The sequence below is a fragment of the Homalodisca vitripennis genome, chromosome 1, assembly GCF_021130785.1.
Source record: "Homalodisca vitripennis isolate AUS2020 chromosome 1, UT_GWSS_2.1, whole genome shotgun sequence".
In the NCBI taxonomy this organism is placed as follows: Eukaryota; Metazoa; Arthropoda; class Insecta; order Hemiptera; family Cicadellidae; genus Homalodisca; species Homalodisca vitripennis.
The window spans coordinates 72,038,418-72,065,953 of NC_060207.1; the positions used below are offsets into that span (position 1 = coordinate 72,038,418).

The following is a 27,536-nucleotide window of genomic DNA, read 5'->3' on the forward strand; positions in this document are numbered from 1 at the left end:
AACACTTACACACTTGTCCCATCTTTCTTTGAGTTGATTTCAAAGCCACTTTTACAATATAAAATATTTTTTTATTAGTAAGCTCCGAGTGAATATTCAGTACAATTTATTACTAAATTGTTAACTATTAAATATTATCTGGTTTGTCGAAAATAAAATCACAGTTCTAAATAAAAATAATGGATTTATTTTACACTGGCAAATTAATAAGTTCAAAGTTTCAGAATTTTCATCACTCTATTTTCCACAAAGAATTTTACAAACCATTTAGTAATTTTTAAAGGTCCTTTGGCATGAAATAAAAATATTAATCAAATATATCAAACTAAAAATCAGAGCTCTCTTCTAATATAAAATAATAAAGTTTCACATAAAATCAAATACCACTTGGAAATAACTAAAATAAAAATTTTCACTTCTAAGTTCACTCAGAATTCAAAAATAAAAATTTAAACTTCTCTTTCCACTAGTTGCACCTTAACTTTCAAGTCTTTGCAATTCAGATTACAACTCTCTCAAACAATTATTAAAGTTCAATTAATTACCAATTAATAATTCACAATAAAACAGTTCCAATTGAATAACTATAAATTACAAAATTTCCGAATTTCAATTAAAGTTATTAACAAAGTTCAATTTTAATTCACTTTTCTTGCAAGTTTGAACCAAATGTATCTTGTATGATTCTATTATGCTTTATTGTTCATCGAGAATTAATTATGCAGATTGCTCTGTAGTCTCTATGAATTTAATTTTTTCCTATAAAAAAGACAACAAAATTAATTTAATATCAGATCTGGAAGACTATTTCAATATAACATGCAATAAATTTGGTGCTTAACTCAAAATCCTTCGCGGAAAAAAATTTAAAAACACGGCGCACTGTAATCAACTTAAATCACAAAAATTAACGAAAATAAGGGCGAAAATTATGAGATGGCACTTATACACTTCCCCCTTCCAACCAATTCTGATGGACATCCGCGGTGTCCTCTCATTGGTCCAGCTGTATCAAACTAGGAGAACAATGGCCGTAACAAGACAAGTTCTGATCAATTCAAGGCAGTGAACCGCCTTCCTAACAATTTAAATACCAGTACTAACTTGCCAAAGGATTACATATTCGTTTTTATCCTAACTTCTCACAATCTAATTTAAAATTAAATCCCAATATTCCGTTTCCAAAATTTTCATTTAATTTAAGTTTTAATTTAAAAAAATAAACCAATGTAGCTTTAAAAACGCTACATATACGGATGGCCATTGTTATGATGAAAAATCACGCCTTGAGTCAAGAGCCTACAGTGTTTTGTTCGAATGGCAGGTCTTATCTTTTTTTCCAACATGTCACTGTAGTACTGGCTGTTGATTGTTCTTTGGTCTTCAAAAAAATTGCATTTCCCCCTGAAAATCCCAAAATACTGTAAGCATGACTTTACCGTCAGGTTACAGGGTCCTGAATTTTTTACGAGTGGGAGAAGCCGTATCCGTCCACTCAAGGCTCTGTTGTTATGACTCTGGCCACTATTAACTGAGTAAATTTTAAGCTATGTTTACAAAATATGATTGAACAGCTGATCAGATTTCATCGAAAGGTTACCAACACAAAACACACACACACACACACACAAACAGAGGCTATTATATTATTCATAAGTTAAGGACATAATAAAAAAACCACAATTTTCTCTCATTGAGATTGTTTAATTTTTAATTATTGCAACTGACACATTCAGCCTTTAAATACAGTGTAACATTAATTTTGTAATGTTACATTATAATTACTATATTAGAAAGAGCTACATAATAATAAAAACAAGCAATCATGGTTAATCAGAGTTTGAAAATCAAATGAGTGAACATCCCGAGCCAAAACTTCTCAATGTTATATTATATTACCAATTAATTAAGTGTTTACATTAACTTTACATTTTATAATTTGTGTCTACCCTTTTAAATAGTTCCTTTAAATACATTAATAAATTCTATGTAAATGCAGTTACACCTATGAGACGATCAACTCAAATTTAAGTTTTGTCAATATAAGTGGTAACAATAATACTTTAGTAAGTTCAATCTAATTTTCTAATACACACAAATTTATTAAAATAGACCTGAAAATCCAGCAAAAATTGTATGCCTAAGCTTTTTTAATAAATTATATTTTTTAGCCTCCAAGATTGATTATCATAATAATTTACCACAGGGAAGTGTTGTGTTTGTGTGTGGATATTAGTAATGAAGAAACATAGAATAAATATATTAGTAAACAGAGTATTATGTGAACTATAATCATATGACATTTTCAAGAAGTAACCAACATGTATTGGAGTTATTTTGTGGAATTGGTTAGTTTAATAAAGAGCGTTTACCATTTTTTTTTCAATTTCTGATGTTAATTGAAAGTTTAACAGCACAGGGTGTGATCTCTTTTTCATTGGGGTTTACTGATTAGGATGATGATTAAAATGGGGGTCTGAGCATGGTCACCAAGTATGGTGGTTTGGCAGCGAAAAGATTAAAACGGCCATTTTGAAGCCCAACCTGAACAGATCATTGGACTGGAAAACTAATGTGCACATTTGAACCTCTGTCGTAAGCAAAAATGTCTGTTACCATCAGATTGGTGAATTTGGTATTGAGTACACAGACTACTGACAAATTTATGATGGCAGAAAACCCCCAAGGATGATGCAATAAAGAAGCTGAAGCAAAAAAATGTTGACTGGAACTGTTGAATGTGATGACCGCAACGAAAAATGCGAAAAATGTAGTTCCTGTGTCAATGACCAACATGGACAAGTGGTGAAGACTAAATTGATGAGTTGAAAGGTGTAGACAGATCACCACACTATAGTGTCTATAGTCTATAATCCTAACAGAGTATTCTGTTTTATCATTATTTACTTTCTTAAACAACAAGTACACATAAATCGGTGCTAGTTAATGTGACTGCTTCAGGTCTGACGTTTTTCTGAAGTTCAGGTTGAACACTAAAAAAAACCTCCAAAATGAAGTTTCATGAAGGAGGTACCACATCCAGCCACTTCTGTAGCATAGTGGTCAGTTTGGCTGCAACACAACATTCAATTAAGTAATTGAGACAATTAAAGGGATAAACCATGACATGTTTAAGTCTTGAATGTTATATTGTGTATCTATACTGCTAACTACAGGGAAAGTTAATGTATTCACATGTTTTAAACATATTATTTAATTTCATTATCACAAAATTAAAATCAAGCTTATCTAGGCCTATATAACATTTCTACTGGCCTGATCTGTGTATTTAAATATTAACAGAAGGGTTTCCAATTTACTTCCATTACTGGAGCACATCTTATTTACAAAACCCTACTTTAATAATATAATTTTCCACACATGGTGGAAAGGGTTGATTCAATATGAATGTTGAGTTCAGCTCCATTCGCCTTCTGCTTCGTACACCAGCTGAAGTCAACATTCATATTGAATCAAACTTTCCAACCATAACTATGTTATGTGTGGAAAACTTGGTTGCTGTACCATTATTTAAGATTGTGTCCAGAAAATTGTAGTCAACTCAATTTTACACCTGATGAGACAATGAGAATATCTATTCATTTAGATTGCACTTGACTTTGTAGTCTAGGTGTCTCTGATGTTGAAACGATGAAAGGAGCTTGTTTTGAGCTACTTGGTCACTGACTTTTTTCAATCTCTTCGGATGGACGTTGACTCCAGATACTAGGAGTCAAGATTTCAGATGCTGCAAGAAGTAAAAGGTGAAATGGAACTGAACTCAACATTTCTATTAATATTCCTTTGTCAATATGTCACCCCTGTATATTATTCTTTGTTCACTGCTTAATGTACAAACATTCAATTGCAAGCCAGGCAGGAAGACAGACAGTTTCTCAAACAAAGCTCATAACTTACTACTAACAGTGGTACTTCAGTAAATAGAGTTTTATGTCACTATATACTTTGTCACTACACTCACCATATCCTTGTGTACAGAACAGTGTTTAGATAGACCTACTAAGCTGTGATACAATGGCTTATTATTCTATAATAAATAGGCCTACTCATATTCTTACCTTTAAGCACATTTGAAGAATAATTATTAATATGAATTCCAAAAAGTAAAAATACTTTTTCAACTTTACATTTATACTTATACACTTTATAATTATATTACTGATCTAGTCTAACTAGTCTTAGTCAGTAGATGGTTTTCCTTAACTGAATCAAATGACTTAAAGCATTGTTCAGATGGGCAAGAAAACTGACAAATAGTTTTTTATTTAAAAATCAATATGTTTCAATATTGATATAAAACAGTTTGTAGATTGTATAACTCAGCCAATTCTGATAACGGCAATGTACTGTGTAAGTAAAGCTGTCAGTAATGTTGACTGTGATGAACATCAACGACTAACTACCATTCGGATTGTAAGTGTAAGTAGTCTAGTGAAAATGTAAAACATCAAAGATTATTACATTTGCAATTCTTAGAATCCAAATGATTTAATTATTTATATGATTTAACCCTTATAGTAGCAGGCCGTAGTTCGCCTTGTAGATAACTGCAACAGTTACCATTAACACTGATCTCTGAAGGGTTTAACAATTCAGCTTAATTTTAAATTAGGGCAGAAAAGAAATCAATGAAAAATATTATATTCATTGTCAATTATTTGTTTAAAGTTTGTTTTTGAAGAGGATTTGTAAATTAGTATTGTTAAAAGTCGACACTACTAATGTTTTGTATTATTTATGATTGAAATTTACTTAATTTTAGTTCTGGAGTATTTAGTTCTGCCAATTATTTATATTGTAATTACTTTAATACATAATGTAGTTATCTTATATAAGTTATGGGACTAATTACAAGGATTCTTTGCTGTCCCTAAAATTTATTATCAATAGTAATAAAACCCATTAACCCATAATAGATTTTAAACTAAATGAGAGACAAAAAGATTAACTAGTTAATACTTGTCAATAGATAAGAGTCATATTTCATTACAAGGTGAAAACTACAATTCAAGTAGTTGTTTACTGGTTTATGAAAATTCTGTATTTTATGAGATCATTTACTTAGACATTTTAGTTTCAAAAAGGTGAGCTTACTACCTAAGTAATTCATAATAAAATAAAACAATATTTTAACTGAAATGGAATTTTAGAATCCCAATTTATTTACATCATAATGATTTAAATTTTACATACATTTTTATATGATTATATTTATATGATGTTATTATATAACAATAATATATACTGTCCAATATCTATACTAAGAAAAGTCTTGTGGCATAGAGAATTGGTGACTTAAGTAGACACATTGAATTTAAATTTTGATATTTAGTTAGTTTATTACAACAGTTCTTATTTTATTCCTTGTACGAAATACTGAAGAAGGTAATAGACCAGACAAGAAATCAAATTCTATTTTGACCTACAAAACCCTAATCATGTCAAACTTTTCTCATGAAAACAATTGAGATTTTAAACTGGTTTTGAAATATAGTGTACATAACTAGTTTGAATATGTCAATTAATATCTATCACAACTGCATTGTGGTGCATCTCCGCCTACTCCTCATACTCCCCCTACAATACTAATAGAGTTATGCAAATAGTTTTCTGTGCAGGTTATCTTTTCTCTTTTGTTTGAGCTCTTAAGAATTAAATGAAGTCAAAATTTAGAATACTTTCTAGTAATACCATAAGAAGATTTATATTTAAAATAAAATGAGTTAGGGTAGTAAAAATAGACTATAATTTTAAAATAATTTAAATTATATTAAATGTGATGAACCATAAAAATGTACTAAAACTTGTTATATTAAGAATAGTAATAATTTATATTTAGTGAATCTCTACAATCTCTATAAACATGCACAAGTGAAAATAAACACTAACTATATCCCCTGAACAAATTTATTTTGAGCTCAACATAGCATGTACCATTTTGTATTTATTATTTTGATATGTCCGTAGAAGGTCTCATCAGGACTTTAATTAGATTTTTACCACCTGAAAAGATGTTATTTCTAATTATGCCATAAGAAAACATAAAATATTTTGGAAGTATGTGACATTAATGGTATGTTCAACTAAAATTTATAAGTAGTGTGAAAAAATAGAAGATTGTCTTATTTTACCAGGTAAAGGTAGGGCTAAGAAGCCCTCTTTAACACTAAACCTGGGGACCAACAGTTTAATAGTGACTTCCAAACCACCACCAATGACCGGGCAGCAACGCTCGTCATTGCATGATTCAGTTATCTCACAATAACAGCCGTAACCCTCTACACTGCATCATTGTCAGGCAACACATACAAACATGGGTAAAGTGAATAATTATATTTTGCAACAGTAGCAACCTTCTTGCAAAGTATAATTCCTCATCCTAAAAACACTTACTCAATCCCACAATTCGTTTTTTCTTGTAGACAAACCAGTACTGGACCTTGATGCCAGTGATAAGAACCACCACAGCGGTAATATAGGTGGTGGCTGGTTGAGTGACGAGGGAGGTCACAACTAACAGCCAGGAAATCAGCAGTACAGCTACCGGGATCACTAGAGGTACCTAAACATGGCCTTTGTTACTTTTATGGATAAATAAGTACTAGACCTTGAAGCCAGTGATGAGAACCACAACAACGATAATATAGGTGGTGACTGGTTAGCTGATGAGGGAGATTTTACATAATGGATAGTTTTTTTTCTTAGAGTAAGGTATTTGTGGATTGTTATTCTATTTTCTCAAAAACATCTCAATGATTTTGACACGTCACCAACTTCTTAAGCCCTCCTTATAGGGAAGAGATTACAACCAATGATTACAAAATAGTTGCTAAAGATTATACTGTTCAGATAGGTGACTTTGTTCGACCTTCAACTGCCTTTTTAGGGCCTATGCTTAACTCACATAGTTAAAAACACCAGAATCTAGCCCTGATGCAATGTTAATGTAATAGCAAAGAACTTCAGTCTAGTCCCAGAAGTGTTTTGTTTTTCCTGTTAATGGTAAATAGTCTGGTGTCACAAATGTCCTCAACATTAATGTATTTTAGCGTTTTTGGTCCTGTGTGGTTTTTAAATAGTTTGTGTATAGTAAAAAAATTAATAGTATATCTTGAAAATACTAAGGAAAAGTGAAATTGACAATTCAATATGTGATTTTTGGAACATCAAAGTTGTTTCAATGACATCTGATATTTTTCTTGAGGTAGTGACTATGACCGTACAGAAGCGATGTTATTGCTTTTTATTTGTGGCCAAAGTACCCATGTGTTCTAGCTACAAAAAATACATTTTTTAGTTCCAATTTGATTTTGTATTTTTGATATATTTAATATATTTGTGAAGAATACCTTGTATGGTCTCCAAGCCTGTGGATTCTTCACCCGAAGGATGATCAAAGCCACCATTGTGAAACCATAATTGAGCCAGAGGACAAATGAGTAGACGTTAATAAGCGTTTCAGCACTCTTGCCAACATAGTAGAACACAAGTGACAGGGCAACCTGTTTGAAACTCAATTAGCAATAATCAAATATTGGTTTTTCTGATTTATACACTGGTCAAGAAATATTTATACTGTATGTGCTATGATGCTCTTTATGACTATCATTTTATGTTTATCCTTGAATTTGAAATGTATTTTAATGCTAAACATCTTCAAAATTTAAAAAATTATATAACTTTTTCTAAATTATATTTTTACTGCACATAAACGTTTTAATATGTCTATGTCAAGTTAATTCAAACAAATTAAAAAAGTCACCTGGAGAATAACAGCAGGAGTGGGGGTAAGTCTTGTACGGTGGATGTAGCACAGAAATTCCATCATGTGTCCTTCTTTAGCAGCTGCATAGCCCAACCTTCAAACAATGAAATTGTAGCTAAATATAATATGTATTTACATAACTATACAAGTCAGCGACAAGCAAGCACGCTAATGAAATCTTAAATAGATGACGGTTCAAGATTTGAAATCAAATAATCCCATATAAGTACAATCAAATTCTTATACAAATTTATTCTCATAACTCACTGTATACATAAAATTTATAAAAATGTTTTCTTACCACAATTCACACACATCATTGTTCTTTCTTTTACACTACAAAATTATCATAATTATTAATTGCCAATACATGGATCAGTATTATCTTGTACCATTTAGAAACATGAAGTGTGCTCAAAAGGCACAACGAGCACAATCATAAATTTGTACGGTTATATATAGTTTTATATTGAAATTAACTTAATACATCCTATAATTGCTTTAAAATTTGCATACAAATAAAGTGATAATGTAATAAATACGAGGGGTATTAGAAAAATAAGGTTCCCATGATTTTTTCAAATAGACAGCTCTATATTTCTACTTAGTGTTATACATCAATTTAAAACTTAAAAGTTAAGCTATTTTTCCACATAATCACCGTTTCTGTCCAAACACTTTTGTAGACGATGGCCCAACTTTTCTATCCCCATGTTGTAGAATTCTGCCGCCAATCCTTTGAGGAATCGAGTAACCTCTTCCTTGACTTCATCATCGGTACTGAAGGCCACACAAGTATTCCTTTAATTTTGGGAATAAGTGATAATCACTTGGGGCTAGGTCTGGAGTTCTATGCTATAGGGGGGATGAAGCACAATAGTCCAGCCAAAATTTGTCAGCAGCTCTTGAGTTTGACGTGAGACATGAGGTCAAGCGTTGTCATGGAGAAGCCTCATACCACTGGACAATCTTCCTCACCGGCGGTTCTGGATCGCGCGTCTCAGTTTTCTTAATGTTTCCCCATAAACTTCGATTAACTAACAATGAATTTCAATAGGTAAAATCTGTTTTGCATTTCAAAAACGTATCACAGCACGAATTTCGCATCTGGCGGTAACAACGAAAGGGAGCTCCATCTTCGAAGGCGGCTAGGCCGGCACTGTTGGAGTTAGCGAGGCGCGAGTGGTATGGATAGAGAGAGGGACAGCTAATGAGTAAGACAGTGTTTCCAGATTTCTCCCAACATATCGCATTCTGTCTCGGCGGCATAGGGAACCTTATTTTTCTAATACCCCTCGTAATTAACTTTTTCCTTACTCATTAACTGCTATAGTAAAATGTTACTATAGGTACTTTAATATCATTATATGTATTGGTAACATAAGAATATGATGTACCGTGATGAGTAGAATATGCCAGACAAATTGCCACCAACAGAACTGAAGGATACCAGAATGGACACAACCAGACCTGCTTGTACTCCGAAGACTTTCTCAGCAAACAACTGAAGCAAAGTTGTTAAAGCAAAGCTATATTAAAGATAACAGTTCTTAGATTTATGCGGCCAGTATCATAACTAACACCTAATTTGCAACTCACACAATGCTTAACACTACTTACTCAACTAAACTCTTGATGTATTTTTGCCTCAGTATGGAGGAGAACCATCTTCAATGAACAGATGTTAAACCAAAACTGTGTTATTATGACTAATTCAAGAAAAAGCTGTTAAAGACATAATATGCATTTTTGCAGTATGAATATGACTCAGGAATGACGTTTATTTTAACTAAATATTTCATACAAAAGTGTCTATTTAAAATTTAAAAATAATTAACAAAATTACAAATTGAATAATTTTGTTTTTTCTATAACATATACAGTACTAACTGTAAAAATGCATATCTTTGTCTTCAATTATTTTCCAAATGTCTCAATCTACTTTAAGTGTTTACAATTCCTTGTCAAATAAAAAAATATTTTATTTCTCTCTTATCTTTGGAGATGCTATCTTTAAGGCTGTGACTGAATACTTGAAACATTGAGAAACCAATTTCACCAACTTGATACGTCATTGCAATATACAGTTTACCTTAGCCACCGCAGAGCTTGTTGTTATCTCATCCACTGTGAGTACACTGAGGAAGGATAGGTTAAGCAGCAGATAGGTGACCGTTACCACACCTAGACCCATGATCAAACTCCGCAAAATTGTCCTGAAATTGAACATTGCCAATTAATTTACATTATATAAAAATATTATAAAACTTAATTACTTTACTACTCTTAGGTTATTATTTACAATGAAATTGTTTCTTTCCAAATGAAAATAACACCCTTTGAGATTTACTATTGATTACATTTAATGGTATAAACTGGTACAATGCAGTATCAAAGGAGCTGGAAGAACATAAAAAAGACAAAAGCATCCACTTGGTTTGTTAATCAGAGAGCTGTTTTGTTTTAGCTTATTTAAACTCATTAGTAAAACCAATGAAAATTTCCATTTTCAGGAGAAGAGATAGTATAGCCATAAAAATTAATTCAATAACACTATGATAATCATAAATATCTACTTTCCAATGAATAAAGTGTATTGGATTATTCTAATAAATAATATTCATACCACAGAATTTATGTACATTTTACCTTTCTGGATTCTTGATTTCTTCAGTCAAACCAGTGACAATGGACCTGTAATTAATAAATAATCAACTAATTTATTATGCGTTTGAAAATGAAACAGATTATACTTTTTTGGATATAAACTAGTTGTTATATTATATTATATGCCTTCATTGTCATTTTTAATGTTGCAAAACAATTAAAGTATGGCTAACATATGGAAGAATTTTTTTTAAACAAAAGCCTAAGTGGAGACATAAAAAATTGCATAAAGAAACTAAAAAAAATGTATGTTAAATGTTCATATTTAGCCAAAGAATTGTAAGTGAGAGCTTACCCTCCGTCAAAGGCATACAGTCCTGCGTACAGAGCTAGAGGCAGGCGGGCCACTGTCAGTGTAGTGTTGTCAAAACCCATGTCAAAGTTGATAGCCTGTTCTGAACATAACACAAAATTTTAAATGTATGTACTTTAAAGTCAAGAGAAACCAGAAATCTGGTTTTATAGTCTTCACATGTCTGTATTTATAATAAAATATACTGTATACAATATATGCAATATACTGTATGTAAATACAGAGATCGATAAGCCTGTCAAACCTTGCTATACAAATTTTATTTTAAGAAAAATTTGGAAGATAAATTATCAAATATTACTAAAATAATTTCATACACAAACACGCTAGTTAAATTAAAATTTCTTATTCCTTTTTAACTCAACTGTTGCACATTTCACTCATTTGAGTGTTATGTAATTGTCACAAAACACAAGCATTGTTTGATTTACTCTAAATTTAGGAGGAATGTTGTTTGAAGACATTAAGCATGTTTTAAATACAGTACTCTATAAGAATTTTTTTGTATACTATGGTGTTTCAGAATAGTAAGCATTTAAAAATCCTCTTAATAATATATTACAACATTAATCTTCTATAATGACTGGCTAAACAGTTCATATTATAAGTTTTCACATTTTTTGGGGGTTTTTGACCAAGTTCTTATTGTAAAATCTAATAGTTAAAAAACAAAAGGTTCTGACTAAATAAGATGGTATAGATGTGTGTTGGTAATCTATAATAAGTGAGAATTTTTGTATACTCATACAATTTTGTTGTAAGATTAATTATGTAGCCTTTTTATATGTTTTCACAACAATTTTAATTTTGTCACATCACTTGTCCCTATCACTGTCTATAAGTTGTTGCTGAATCTTATTGGCTGAGCACTAGTGAAGCCTATCACTCATGGGGCTAGAAAGAATTCATATCTTTCAGTCAGTACAATATCTAAAAATCAAACTGACCTATAACTGACTTGAAATGTTGCATGAAGCTTCTTTATATATTAACAACACTGGGTTCAATTATGGCGCATGTCACTCTGTGAGATTGGGCTGGGCATTAACTAACATTTTTACATTGGTCAAGGGTATTCACGATGGCAGCATGAAAATTGCAGAATAAATAAATGTATAAACACTGAGTACAATGTATAAGATTTTAATATATGATATTTTTATTCATCGAGTAAAAAGAAAAATAATACCATGTAAAATGTTAAAATGTTTATTGTTAAAACTTATTCACAAGATTAGATTATATCACTCTCCCTAGTTCACAGAAAATTTTATTATTTGAATACTACTATGAAACATAACTTAATGAACAAAGATATGGATGTATTATATATTTGAAGTTTTGCTAACAACCAAAGTGAAGCCTGCTATGTGACACATGGTATGGCATACTCCTACCTTGTTATTATTAAAAGTAAAACCAATCATGTTTAATATGTTTATAGCAATTTCCAGTGTACAGAATTATTTTTAGATTTGTTATTTTTAACCTTGCTTGATTGCACGTAAATAGCTTAGCTAAACTATTAAATATCTATGAAAAGTGAGATATACTTTATTTGAAATCCTCTGTTTGCGAAGCTATTGAATGAATTTTCTTTCCAAACTAACTAAAATAAAAAATAAAGCTTTAAAAAGTTTGTTTAGATAGCTATTCCACATCCCAAAATAGTGTCAATGAACAACTCATACTTTAAGTCATACTGGAATGATTTATTTTATACTAATAAGGTTCATAAACTCCCATAAGATTGAGTCTATAGATATTCATACTGTAAGTGGTTGACTGCGATAACAGCTTTCCATCATGCTGCATAGATTGTAAATTCAGAAATACTTGGTCTTTTGTTGTAAATGGGCTATGTCAATTAAGTAGAATATGTTAAACCCCCCTGCGTAATGCCTGTTGCATCATCAGGATTTTTTTTAAAGTACAAATCTTAACATATATGCTAACACAGAATAAAGTTTATAACATTAAAACAAGTACCTGACATGAACATATACGCTCCAACTAAAATTAGAGCAAGACACAGCAACATTTTGAAGTAAGTAATGAGATCCTGAGATATGATGTAGATCTTCACACTTTGGCAGTTGATTAAGCCAATGATTACTGAAACATTTGTACTAATGATAAAAATTGTTATAACAATAACTGATTCAGTAATTATTGCAATATTGGCATTAGATCTTAAATAAATATGATCAGCTACAACTATTTCATTTTAATTATACCTTAACTCTTAGGTACAATTGTAATGTAATAATTTTGAATACACAAGAGTAACACTAAGTGTCTTACAAGTCTTTCAAGTTTTCAAATTGTACCAATTTTTAAACAGTTTATATGCAGCTTGCAAAACTTACATATTAAAACTTTTACCTAAATTGCTTCCAAATGTATAATTGTAATGCAGTTACTGTAATAGGGAACCATCAAAGCTCATCTAAGTGGAGTACTGGAAAACTTATAACCACCAGTTAAACTTACCAATGCTCATCCAATATAAGCATTTTCCAATAAATGTTTAAATTTAAAGTTAAAGATTCGAGTTAGTTTTAAAAATAATATCTTCATGTTAATCAAGATTAACACAAAAAAAGATTCTTAATAAAATAAAAAGAGACAAAGGAGTATGTAGGACCTGGCAGAATATAATCAAAGAGATCGCACAGACGGACAGATAAACGGATAGACTGCTCTTTGACCTTTTGCCCCCAAAATCAATAGGATTCTTCCTAGGATTTGAGCCTATGTAAACCTATAATGAGTCTCTAAGACCTTTCTACCAATTGCACACAAAAGGACAATGACACATTTTAAGAGAGCCCTGTTGACCCTTAATAATATGGAATATCATGGAAACATTATATTTTCTTGTACTATTTAAAGTTTTAGAATAATAAATTTATATTGCATTAGTAGCCTATACTGTATCTCTGATAAATCTATTTTAATATGAGAGAAATGATATATCATCTATTTTTTGTGTGTAATGGTATGTTAGGTCATAACATGGGTAAATACTTACTGAGCGACACGGATCCAATAAAATTTTTGATCAAGAAACTGTAGTGAGTGTCAAATTCTTCACCGACTGCCGGAATGAAAATGGCATACATATAATCAGCTGATAAAAGACTGTGGATAGCAAATGATGCAGGCCGCATGAATATGAAGTTGATCCAGACGTAGATGAATCCTGGCATCTGACCGTAGAATGGGTGAAAGTCTTTGAAGGCCTCTTGTATATAGACATACTGACTGCCAGACTTGGGTACAACAGTACAGAGCTCAGCAAATGGTAGGACAGCTGGGAAATGTTTTTAATAATTTAATATATTGTAATATACACTAGTGTTTGTAAAAAGATTATGAAAAACATATATTCCGTTTTTTAAATATTAAAGTATTATGATATTTAAAAGTCATATTAAAAAGTGAACGTTAACATTGTTTTAAATGGTTACTATAAGTACTAAAATGAAGCATTCATTAATTTGTAAAACAATTAATTATTATTTTAGTTTATTAATTAAGCTACCATATTCTATATTTGATTGTAATAAACCATGTGCAATAAGGCACTATTCTATGAATAACTTTTTTACAAATGTATAAATAAAGAGATTTGAAATCTAAATATAAAAGTACTCAAATCTTACTGAGATCAGAGTTGCTCTTGGACTTCTCGTCTTGAGTACTGTTAAGTAATTTGTAGCACAAATTGAATGTGAGGGAACAGATAAACAATATTAATTGTATATTGTAAACAATCAATTTGAAATTTTATAGCACAAGATTATAAAATAATAGATTGTTTATTATTGTAATAAAAACTTGTTTGGGTTACATCTCATAGTATTTAACCAAAAATTTCTAATTGATTTTGAGACTTAGGTTTCTTGTAAAAATCTTAATTATTATAAAACCAACTTTTTGCATTTGTGAATTTGAAGAATTACATTGAGAACCAGCTCTAGTGAAACAACCTTCAGTACCAATTTATAGGAGAACTCATTTTATAGATATGATTATAGCTATCAGTAGCATCTAATATTTTAAACGAGTTTCATTTTTAATGTGTACATATATCATGAATATTTAAATGATTAATTAAGAAACTATTTAAGGTTTCTTTGAATAAGAAGTAACAATATAAAAGCAAACCAACAATCTAAAATCAGCTATAATTAAGATAACTTTCTGTACACCCAGCTATTTTGGTATCTGTACACCAAATTATAAATTGTACTCAAAATATAAACATTAAATCTATTTGTTATTGAAGATAAATAATACCATAGAAGAACCCTTACTTATGAGTGACATGACTGCACAAATGGACCACATCACAAAGCTCATGCCTATTGAGCCACATTCCTCCAGTATGGTGCCTGGGCTGACAAATATACCAGTTCCTGGACATAACCACATTGTCTGTTAAGAGTGACATGACTGCACAAATGGACCACATCACAAAGCTTATGCCTATTGAACCACATTCCTCCAGTACGGTGCCTGGGCTGACAAATATACCAGTTCCTGGACATAACCACGTTGTCTGTTATGAGTGACATGACTGCACAAATGGACCACATCACAAAGCTTATGCCTATTGAGCCACATTCCTCCAGTACGGTGCCTGGGCTGACAAATACACCAGTTTCTGGACATAATACAATGTCTGGATACAGAATACAAAAATATAGGCTGATTTAAATACAGTATATAAAAATATATCAGTATGTGAATACAGAAAATTAAAAAAATATCAATGTACATAGTACTATATTATACCAGTGTATTTTTTAAAGAAGATCATGTTTACCCTAGTATGAATACAGAATATCATAATATAACAGTGTATTAGTATGGAATATTAAAATATATCAATGCATAAATGCAGAATATTTAAATATACTAATGTCTAGTACAGAATACAATTATACTAATGTATGAATAAGTAAAATCAAAATATAGTAATAGAATATCAAATTTACAAGTAAATGGGTACAGAATATCTAAATATACTAGAACGTATACCCCGTTCCCTTTTCTCTTTACTGAATTGCTTAAAATACTACAACTACCAACTGATTTCAGTCAGGCACGGTGTCATTAGGCAAAACAGACGATCGCCTAGGCAGCTTCAGGGGGCAGAACAATGAGTAAACATTTGTATAAATTAGTGTAGTTGATTGAGCAAAAAATTTAGATAAAACGAGCTTGCCATGGAAAAGTGCTGTTTTTGTTGTAACCTATCTGTATCGAAGAGAGGAACATTCGAGTTGGTGGTAATGTATTTTGTCTAGGAGCAAAAAACAGCTTCTTCTAATTTTAATAAGAAAATAATAATAATTGGACTACCTTTTACAAATTATGAGTAACTTGAACTATATCTTAAAATGCAGTTTAAGACAATATTTAAGATATATTTAATATAATTGCATTGCCAGACACAAACATTTGATTTTTTGTTAAAAAAATTTGAAGAAATGGCTGGCATACAATAGGAATTAAAACATACCGTACTGACAAAATTTGAGGATGTTTAGTTAACTGTCTTAAATAAGTTTTGGCAGCAATTAATTATATGAGGGACAAATTGTGGTTAGTTCATGCAACAATGATTATTATGAAATCACTGGTTTAGGGTTTAAAGCTGGGTGACCTCTGTCACTTGTCACTATAACAGCAGCTGCTCAGGAGTTTGATACACAATCATGACTGTGAACACAGTGGCTGTCTGTGTGGGTAAGTCCTTCGCTACTTTGTAATTTTTAATACTACTAAGGCCATGTAAATGCATTCATAGGAATTTTTCCACAGAAAAATGTTTACAAGTTGGTCTAATATAAATCTTTAATATTTCATGTAACTTAAATGTATCATTATAAAAGTATTCACTAACATTTCAATATCATAAACATTAAAAAAAGACTCAAAATTGTACAAATAGTAAATGAATTTAATTAAGAATCAAAAAATGTTGATAGGTATAAGAACCTGATTTATTTTTGTTAAAATTTTATAAATAGAAAAATAATTTTTGGAAATAAAAATTACATTACTTTAAAATATCTACTATTACATTTAAATGAGAGAGTGACTGTTTCTCAGTTGTGACGGATTTATTTTTAATTGTGGACATTATTTGCATTAATATTCAAGAAGAAGGCATTAATTGAATAATATTGTACATAATCTAAATTTAACCTGAATTGAATAAAATTAATAATGTATACAACTGTCCTAACCAGTGGCGTAATACATACCCCCGCAACCCCCGCAATGCGGGGGGCGCGGCGTGTCAAGGGGCGCCACACGAAGGAATGAAAAAAATAAAAAAAATTATACCGATTTTACCAAATTTCTTAAGGTTGAATATCACTATTTTCATTGTAATTCCTTATAAATTTTTTTTTGTATAAATGAGCTAGCGAGGAATATCGTAGGCCTATTATCATTTCTTGTTTTAGTTAAACGCCTTCAAAACTAAAGCAGGCAAACTATTTGCTGAACCGCCACGGAAGTGTATTTTAAGGCGCTTTAGACCGTGTGTGAGCGTGGGGGTGTGCGTGCGTGTACTGCCTTGTTTCATGTTGCGACTTGAATACTCCCTCCCTCCCTCCACACTACCAAGTACCAATTATTGTTAGGTAGTTCCTTCACAGTATACTGTGGTTCCTTGTCACTCAGTCATATATTCATTACTCGTTACGTTTACTGCATTTTCGAAAGTTGTGATTTATTCAGTAGCCTACAACTGTGGTGGCGGAGAAAAGTGTTTGCAAACTACACCTCTTACAGGAAACTTTATATTATGGGACGATCGTACTAGAAAACTAAATCAATAATTAAACCAAAAATGTCTAAAAAACCTAGTGGTGCAGAATACCGAAAGCGGAAGAAGGAGGAGGAAGAAAAAGCAAAAAAAACACCAAAAAATTGATCTATTTTTTAAATCTGAACATATCTCTTAGTAAAAACAATGACAGTGTAAGGAAAACAAATAACTTCCGGTTTAATTTGTGAGTGTAGTGAAATAAGTTCTGACCTACCTACCATCGAGACAGAAAATGGAACATCTACTCAGACCCCACCTGAATTCACACAAATAACGAACCAGACGTGAGTCTAGACGTTAAGATAAATAATGATAGCTGTAGCTGTACCGTAGACATTGATAAAAACTGTGTTTTGCATATTGATACTAATGAAATCAGTCAACAACGTGGTGTTTTTAAAAACTGACATTGGGCTCTACACTAATGACGGAGTATCCCTCTTAAAAGAAGAAGATAAAACTTTCATTTGAATTCTGAACCATGTAGGGCCCACAGGGCCTTTTCCTAAAGACTCGACAAACAATAGATCTTTTAGCAGTGATTTTTATTACAAAATTGCCAAAACGGGCCAAAAACTAGAACGGTTTTGGCTTTGTTATTCACCTTTATTAAATGGCGTATACTGTGAACCTTGTTGGTTGTTCGCTGACAGAACTGACCCTAAATTTAAAGATGCTTGGTGTGTAAAGGTCTAATAAATGATTGGCAAGGTTTAAGCAAAAAAATTAAAGAACATGAAACATCTCGTATACACTTAAATTCATGTTTAGCATATAGTACCGTAAAAAATAGCCAAGATGCAAAATCACTTATTCAAAAGTATGAACCTGAGTATTGTGAGATTCTCAAAAGACTTTTAGATGTAGTAATAACTATGGCTACTTGTAACTTAGCGTTCAGAGGGCATCGGAATGAAAATATTGAAACAGTGGACACTACTTCTGGAAACTTTTTGAATATTATAGATTTGTTTGTCACGATACGATCCTCTTCTAAAAAGTCACTTAGAAAACGATCAAAGCAAAGTTAAGTATTTGTCTCCCAAAATCCAAAATGAAATGATCATGTTTGCGTCACAGCATGTTCTGGATGAAGTTTGTAAGTGAAAATCCAAGCAGCTCCTTTCTTCTCTCTGGTATTAGACACCACACAAGACGTCATCAAAAACTGATCAACTATCGATAGTAATACGACATGTGGCAGTCCAAAACTACGAAAAATCTTGAAATTAAAGAATCATTCTTAGGGTTCATAGCTCTTACACAGGCCAAAATTCCGGAAAAAATTACTAACGAGGTTTGTAATTTTTTGGAAGAAGAAAACAACATTAAAATTGAAAAGTGTAGAGGCCAGGGTTATGACGGGGCAGCCGTAATGAGTGGAAACTATTCTGGAATCCAATCTAGAATAAAGCAAAAGTCGCCAAATGCAGAGTACGTGCATTGTGCCTCGCATAATTTTAAATTTGGTACTCAATGACTCAGTTACTGACATAACAGAAATGATTTTATTTTACGATTTGGTCAATCAAATTTACGTGTTTTTTCGGCGAAAGCCTGCCAAGATGGCAAGCTTTGAGAGAGAAATCTATGGAGCAAAGGGGGTCTATACTTAGCAAGACACTCAAAAGATTGTGTCCGACCCGTTGGTCATCTAGGTACGATTGTTTACTGGCCATAAAGTGTAACTTTGTTTCTGTCTTAAGCTGTTTGACGAATATTATTCTGACTTCTAAAAAGAATAAAGAGGTTTTAGAGGCAACTGGACTCAATAAAAAACAAATGACGTGTTTTCAATTTGTATTGATGCTTACTTTCCAAAGTAAGGTTTTAGAGAGAATTAATATTAACATCTAAAACACTACAAAAAGAGGATGTATCAATTGACGAAGCTACAGCCCACTCTTCTTGGAAAGAGTATGACTGAACTAAAGAGAGCAAGAAATGAGTTTGAAGGTGTTGTTAAAGAAGCTGAAACGCTAGCCAGGGGATGGAATATTGAGTCTTCTCTGCCGACTAAACGATGTAAAAAAGTAAAAAAACTTTTTTGACGAACTGACCAACGATGTTGAATTTTCTAATCCATTGCAAGAATTCAAAGTAAAAGTATTTTACAGGAGCTTGGATATAGTTATTGCTCAAAATCTCCAGACGTTTTGAGAGCATGGTCAGGATTAACGATCAGTTCATCTTTTTAACTCCAAAGTACCTCACAGAGAAAAGTGATGATGAACTAATTTTTTCAGCCAGGAAGTTTTGTGAGAAGTATGAGGAAGATGTTTCACACGGGTTGGAGACACAAATAGTGTGTTTCAGAAACAATTGTTTCGGATGAAATAAAAACAAGAGGATTGAAAAAAGTTAAGGATTTAGCCTCATATTTAATGATAGAAAACGTGACTTTGTCAAGCAGCCTTCTGATGTCTGCACAGCGATGATGATGTTCTTGACTCTCCCAGTTACGTCAGCGTCAGCGGAAAGGTTCGTAATCACCAAAATATCATAAAAACCCGTACTAACAAAAATTAATTTTTGTGTTAAGAAGAGAGTTATTATACCCTTTAATTATATACTTGTATTATAACCTGAAAATGGCATATATGTTAACAACATAGTTTTTTAATCTTATATAAATTTTCAGGTCATTTTACTAAACTCAAGCTCATAAAGAATTATTTGAGAAACACTATGACCAATACCAGGCTGAGCGCTTTGGGAGTCTTGAGCATAGAACATGAACGGGCTCGTAGGATCAACTTGAAGATGTTAGCTGAAAAATATTTCAGTTTTAAGAAGAGGAGAGGGTTTAAATAAATGGAAATAATTAACATGTCTACAATTTTTTCTATTTTTATTTTAATGTTTGAGATAGTTTCATTAATAAATAATTATGAATGAATAATTCAATTTTAAAGTTTTCTTTTCCTTTTTGATCTTTTTTACAAAATGTATAAAAATAAACATTGCACAGCACGGGACTATCAACTATTTACAACAAATTTAAAGCCACTCTTAAAAAGTAAAGGTTTGTTTTCTATTACAATTTACCGTAAGTAGAGTGAACATCATGAGAAAAAAGGTAGACCAGGGAAGTAGGCTATAATTATAACGATGCGTGTAGGTCAGTAGGAGGAAGGGGGGGGGGGTGTTTAGGAGCCGACGGAGGGGCGCATTTCAGTACGGCTGCGGGGGGGCGCGACTCTGTCTAGGTTACGCCACTGGTCCTAACCCCAGAAACGAATTTATTTGGTGAAATCTATAAAAATGTATTTTAGACTGCAACCTCTCATAAAGGCAATAAAAGTCTACTAACACAAAATGGCTTTTCATTTTTTTTAAAAAATGCATTAGGAATACCTAATCTGTATTGTATGCAGCATAAAATACACTTCACATTTGTTATGAGGTATATAACATTTTCTTTCAAGAAATGTTACAGATAAAATGATATTGAAATAAAAAAGTAGTTTAAATCTACAATAATTTGGAGAATTAACTCATTGTTAAATGATGTTTTGTTGTCAGGCATTGTTAGTAAATTCTCATTCTCGTTATACAGTACCTTAAACTTTAAAACTTTAATCAAATACTTACAAATTGTTTTGTTGTTTGAAGTTATTTCATTGAAATCTGTCCATTGCAAGAACCATCATGACAGTATATCTGACAAACTTTTCATATCTTCGCTGATCATAACCCCAAAACCACCCTATGCTCAATAATTTATATTTAGAGAGTTCAAAAAGTCAGTAATGATATTTAGAAATGAAATTAAAAATGCGTTTATTTATAGAGGTGAAGTTAGGACTGAAAAGTCCTCTCTTCCACTTAACCTCTACATGATAGATCAACAAATGTTATTAATAGTCCAATTAACAAAACATAAGGAACCAAAGTTACCTATTTTCCAAGATATCAGCACTTTTTTGAAAAATCACTAAACAGCTATTCTAAAATGATATACAGCTCAAAAACAATTGATTGTTATCATTTTTTTTCTTTTAAAAAGTGTACAACATTTCACTTTTAAAGTGTTTTTTAACAACTAATACTACATTTCAACCGTTTGCTATTTAAAACAATTCCTATACTAAATTAATATTTTGGTCTAAATAAACATACAAAGTACAGTACGCGCGCTGAAGGTTCGGCCCTGTCGTTGCCCTACTAACCAAATAAAAACATTGACTCTCCAATGATCCGTCACGGACGGCAGTGTTTAATTCTTGCTCGACAATCAACTTATGGTTAGACCAACTTCCTGTACAAATAAAGTTCTGAAACTTCGCAGATCTATTTTCCTGTTTATGCCAATGCTAATGGATGTATTAAGTTTCAATGTTTTATTACTTTTCTTTAATAAAATATATTTTAAAATTAACTGTGCCAAAATTGTGATACAAAAAAGTTTGTATGCGAGGATTTTTTTTATTATTTGGTCAGGAAACTTTCACCAGCGGACACCGCTGCCCTACAGTTTATGGCCCATTCACGTAAATGCAACACGGCAATACCATTTGAAAGTTTAACATTGAATCACTTTGCAACAGTTTATTTCTGAAAAAAAAAAAAAAACACTTTAGGCCATAGTGGTGATCTGTGATAAACTAAAAGTTTAAACTTTAATGAAATTATGTTGACTTTCATTGTATTATATTCGAATAGAAAGTGTTTCGGGGTGTATTTTTTATACACTAATTTTATGACAGATGAATCAATACGAAACACTGATGTATAAAGAATCCTGAGAACAGGGACAATAAATATTCAGACTGCAGCGGGCCAAACATTGGCGGATGTCTGCAGAACAGTTGTTATATCGGGCAATCCACCCGTCCCCCCGCCATAGTCTGCTCGGTTGACTCGGAGCCGAACCTTCAGCGCGCGTACTGTTACAGATTTGAAAGATTCTTATTATTTATACAGTATACAACAATTTATATTCCATTTTATTACACTAAATCAGTTAGTTTTTATTAAAACGATTATTTGTAAGAAAATGTGTATGAATTTATTAATCATTTTAAAACGCAAATTGTTGAATTTGACTATTGGTTGTTTCAAATACTTTAAAACTGAAATCATCTTCACATTTACAAGAAGCGCAACAACAATAATCAAAATGATTTCTTTTCAACTAAATCTTATTTTGAATTGATCTCAGGGAAAAAAATTGTAAAAAATATAAATTATCTATAAAATCCTGTTAATCCCAACATTTTCCCTTATCTTAGATAAGCAATTTGGATAATACTTTCCAAGGTTATAATTTGAAAGAATAAAAACAAATATACAGTTATTACTATCAGTTAAACTATTCCAGCATTTTTTATTGTTGGTTATTTAATGACTGTGTTTATAAAATTCAACTTATTCTATATCGATGTGACATTAATTTTGCTAGTAACATCAGTGTAGAGTGATTTTAAATGAGCGATTAAGTTTATACTTTCAAAGATCAATAACTAAATGTTCCTGTAGGTAACCAAATATATGAAAGAAATATTCAAAATGCACTACCCTTTATTGAATGTGTTAATTCAAAATTTTCATTGGATTCATATCGGTGTATTCAAAGTTAGATTAGAATATTAGTGTTTCTAAAATTTAGTCCAGGTTTAGTAAATATGGTTTACTACAAATTTTAATTTTTTAACCTTATATTGACATTTGAAAGTCATACATTTTCATTGTAAGGCAATAACTTATTTGTTTAGTAAGGTACTATTCTACACTGAAGTGCCTTTGATTAGTGTATGCCTTCAATCAAATTTAGACAATTTTAATATAATGTTTGTTTCTTAGCTACACTGTCCATTCTATATTTAAATGTTTTTTTTAATAAATCAGCTTCTGTTTTGATAAGTTTGGAGAAATTAAAGAATTTAAAGTCAAAAGGCATACCTCTTTTTTAAAGCATTTGCAAATATGTAGCAGCGAGTAATTTGATTTATAAATTACATATTGTCAGGATCTGGAGTATGGGCATGCCAGATGTGTGCAGAAAGGAAGTGGTGTGGTCATACAAAGTTATGGGAAGAGTCTATTTTTCAATTCTCAAATTAATAATAATATTAAGATATAAAGAGGCTGCTTCAGAGTACTTAAATGGTGATACTCCTATTCTTAACATTTTGTGTTTGTGACTATTTTGAACAACATAACTCTTATTCTTTGTTTGAAGGCTATTTTTGACGATGGAAGGATTGTGAAGGAAACATGATTTTTCCGGACATTTGCCATCGTTCAAACGCCGGATAAATATACACCGGGCATTTGCCAGTGAAACACGATTTCTTGCAGACAAACTGAACATATCCCTAGACTGATCTTCCAAGGGAAGGAAGTAGGCTCCGAGCACTGATAAATCTCCTTTGGTCTTTTCCTGAGATTAAATTGTTCGTTGAGCGGTGTATCTTTGCCCACCAATTTTAGCGAAGGTACTTCGTAAATTGTTCTCCACCATCACAAGAAGGATAATTTTTCACCCCATAAAAATATAATTGCTTCATAACTCACTCGTAAGAGGAAACTAATATTACATCCAAGGGCGATGCCTTATATAAGCTTGGCAACACTGCCAATCATGAAACCAGTGCTAGACAAAATAAGAAAGGAGATGTTTCTCTGACAATGCAGCCTTAGTTTGCACAATAAACATTTCGTCTGTAGTATATATCTTTTTTTCTTACTTGGTTTTTAATTTAACTTGATATGAAAAAATTAGAAGTAAACTGTGTTACAGATATGCATTTTATATTATGCCTTTAAACTATTTTAAAAACTTTAACAAAATTGTTTTACTGAAGAATTTGATGAATATTATTAGGTTTGGTTCCATTGTAATGAGTTCATGTAATACAAAAATACAATTTGAAATGGCTTCACATAACGTAGCTATGGTGGGAAGGATTTATTCGGAATTGTACTCAACATTCGCATTGAAATACTACATGATTGCATGAATGTTACAGCCCTATGTTGGATCTCAGGGCTGAGCGGTCAGCCAAACAATCCTCTGAAAGAGAAGTTTGCCTGGAAGACACTGGACTATGTGTTCGAGGAGGAATGGATCGCCCAGGAGGCCAAGACGCAGAAACTGTTCATCCCAGAAGACAATCTGCCAGTGGGCATGGAAGTGTGGCGTGAGAAACTATTTGTCACAGTCCCGAGGTGGCGTGAAGGTTAGTTCCTTTTACTTTTCGTGTAATGTAACATTGAGATCGTATTTAATTTTCTGAGATATTTTACACGTAAAGTTATAAAAGAATAGGTAAAGATGATTTGCCCCATATAGTATCATAGTTATAGTTATAGTCTGTCTATAAGCTGTTTTTTAATACTGTGAACTCCACTGTTTTTATGTTTTTACGAGACATGTATAAAAACTCTGTAGTCAGATTCTAATTTATAACTCATTACTTTTTTGCAGGTGTTCCGTCAACATTAAATTATGTTCTGCTAGACAGTCCAGAAATCTCGCCTCCGCTGCTGCCATATCCTGATTGGGCTGCTAATCGCCAGGGCGACTGTGATGCCATCACCACCACTTACCGTGTACGAGTAGACTCGTGTGACCGGCTATGGGTCCTCGACTCTGGTGCCATCGGACTTGGTAAACTTTTCTTCTACAAAGATCAGCATTCAAATAATTCATTTTATGTTAATTCAAACTACGTGGTGGAAACAGAAATCAAAGTAAAGTCATTCCTTAACATGCATCTCTAGCTAAAGCTTCTATTTTGTTACAGGAAACACAACCAAACAGCTGTGCCCCTACGCGATCCACGTGTTTGACCTAAACACAGACACCAGGATACGGAAATATAATCTCAAGAAAGAAGACACAAATTCAAACTCTTTCGTTCCTAACATTGTTGTCGATGTGGGTGAATCATGTGAGGACACGTTCTTGTACGCAGCAGATGCCCTCGGCTACGGCCTAATTGTATACTCCTGGGCTAGCAACGACTCCTGGAGATTTGAACACGGCTTCTTCATGCCAGATCCCCTTGCGGGCGCTTATACTGTTGGTGGAGTCAGCTTCTACCAGTGGCATAACGAGGGAGTGTTTGGTCTTGCTCTGTCACCTACATACTCCAATGGATCCAAAACCCTCTTCTTCCACCCTCTCTCAAGTTACAGGTAAGTGTGCTCAGTTTCAATGATAGTTTATTGATAATAAAGTGGTGATCAGGATTGAATATTGTATCGGAGAGAGAAATTATTGATGGACCGTTTATAGATATCGAGAGTGCATTTGCCTTTGGTAAAAAAAATCTTGACTTATGTAAAGTAAAGATATTGATCTCTGGTATTTAGAACTTAGGATCTCTGTATGAACTAATAGCTGAGGTGTGAAGCCCTGACTCTTCTCGTTCTAAATATAATTATTTAATGTCTTGAACTTGTTTTAGTTACTGTAATCAATCAATATGTGACAACAATAAGATGTACGATGGTTTCTTTTCAATTCTGGACACTAAAATGTATCAACGTAGTTAACATTCCCATTAGTTTATCTGCAATGATTTGAGATTAACTGTTAATGCGCTTATCAATTTCACAGAGATTTCTACGTGTCTACCGAAGTACTGAAGAACAAAACCAAGACCGGGAGCAGCTACAATGAGTTTTACCTACTTCCTTCGCGTGGTACCGGAGGACACGTATCCACTCATGTCATTGACCATCGTGGAATCCTCTTCTACAACCTGGTGGACCAGAACTCACTGGCGTGTTTGGGACTCTAGTAAACCCTACCTCAAAGAGAACCTTCTCACTCTGGCTCAGGACGAGGAAAAGCTGATCTTCCCTAGTGATGTTCGCATTGACAGATCCAACACCCTCTGGGTCATGTCTGATAGGATGCCTGTTCATCTCTTCTCCAGTCTCAACTACTCTGATTACAACTTCCGCGTTATGTTCTCGCCCATTGACCAACTCATCAAGGGCACTAAATGTGACCCCGGGCTGCCCGAATATAGGCTTACTCCCACCTGGGCCGAAGCTTTTTACACATGACCTCCAACCTAATTTATAATTTTCTTCACCATAGTGGAGAAAATATCCAGTGGATATTCCATTTGTTTTATCCACACTTTATCTTATCCAACTAAATAATTATGTGTGTAACAATCAGGATAGATATTACAATGTAAACGTAAAGTATGTAAATAAAAACTTAGTTACCTAATTAGCCCTTAATTTTATTAGTAACTTATATTGAAATTCCTAACCAAATGCTTCCTAGTTTAACTTCACCACACAATTATTGTTAATTGTTAATACTAAGTGGCCATTGAACAAAATGGTTTATTCGCATCAGTTATTTTAAATTTTAATATGATGAAATCAGTCTTTTGTTATTCATATATAAAACTAGCTATTTCCCGCGGCTTCGCACGCGTCTCTTAAGCTTTGCCCGTATATTTCTTTGCCTTCAAATAGTGTTTGGCTATTTAATATACGTAACTGTGTCTTAATTGCAGTTTATAATGTGAAGGCGCTTTGATAACTTTTATATCTTACAGTACAGCTTGGTGGTGAGTTACATCAATGGGCATTGCATATAAACCTTCTACATAGAAAAATACAAATAAATACAAATTTTCATAGTGATCGGTCCAATAGTTTCTGAGTCTATAAAGGACAAACACACAAACATTCATTCATTTTTATATATTTGACTCAAAATGAATTGTATATGTGTGTATTGAATATTTCCTTCAAATTTATTGAATATTTCCTTCAAATTTATTTTAGTTGGTGGCGTAGCAACGCGCGCAGGGTAAGCTAGTACGTATTCGATTAGTTTCCAACCTCAATTTTCGTTGTTCAGATGATTCCGTCGAACGGGTTTCAGCGGCATGTACTCGAATATTTTCCAGCCTTAATACTCGTTGCTCGTCTGATTC

General features: G+C 32.3%; 2 protein-coding genes across 3 annotated transcripts in view; one reads left to right on the forward strand and one right to left on the reverse strand.

Annotated features, from left to right (window-relative positions):
- Nucleotides 1–1,180: 1,180 nt before the first annotated feature.
- The window catches only part of LOC124364408 (b(0,+)-type amino acid transporter 1-like), a 44,958-nt gene continuing 18,602 nt past the window's right edge, over nucleotides 1,181–27,536 (reverse strand). The window contains exons 2-12 of one of the 2 annotated variants that reach the window (XM_046819878.1): nucleotides 15,089–15,190; nucleotides 13,801–14,082; nucleotides 12,756–12,881; nucleotides 10,749–10,848; nucleotides 10,436–10,480; nucleotides 9,879–10,002; nucleotides 9,184–9,290; nucleotides 7,784–7,880; nucleotides 7,371–7,523; nucleotides 6,415–6,583; nucleotides 1,181–3,072 (exon numbers count right to left, since the gene is read on the reverse strand). In XM_046819878.1, coding sequence (XP_046675834.1) covers nucleotides 3,020–3,072; nucleotides 6,415–6,583; nucleotides 7,371–7,523; nucleotides 7,784–7,880; nucleotides 9,184–9,290; nucleotides 9,879–10,002; nucleotides 10,436–10,480; nucleotides 10,749–10,848; nucleotides 12,756–12,881; nucleotides 13,801–14,082; nucleotides 15,089–15,134 — 1,302 coding nt within the window. In that variant the 5' untranslated portion in view covers nucleotides 15,135–15,190 and the 3' untranslated portion in view covers nucleotides 1,181–3,019. Of the gene's footprint in view, nucleotides 3,073–6,414; nucleotides 6,584–7,370; nucleotides 7,524–7,783; nucleotides 7,881–9,183; nucleotides 9,291–9,878; nucleotides 10,003–10,435; nucleotides 10,481–10,748; nucleotides 10,849–12,755; nucleotides 12,882–13,800; nucleotides 14,083–15,088; nucleotides 15,191–27,536 lie in introns of those variants that run through there. The other variant, XM_046819888.1, reaches the window with a different exon arrangement.
- LOC124364419 (protein yellow-like) lies at nucleotides 6,449–26,826 on the forward strand. Its single transcript, XM_046819902.1, is given in 7 exon segments — nucleotides 6,449–6,579; nucleotides 16,426–16,526; nucleotides 24,594–24,803; nucleotides 25,052–25,234; nucleotides 25,371–25,764; nucleotides 26,189–26,360; nucleotides 26,362–26,826. Coding segments are annotated over 6 exon segments (1,272 nt in total). The 5' UTR covers nucleotides 6,449–6,579; nucleotides 16,426–16,495; the 3' UTR covers nucleotides 26,644–26,826.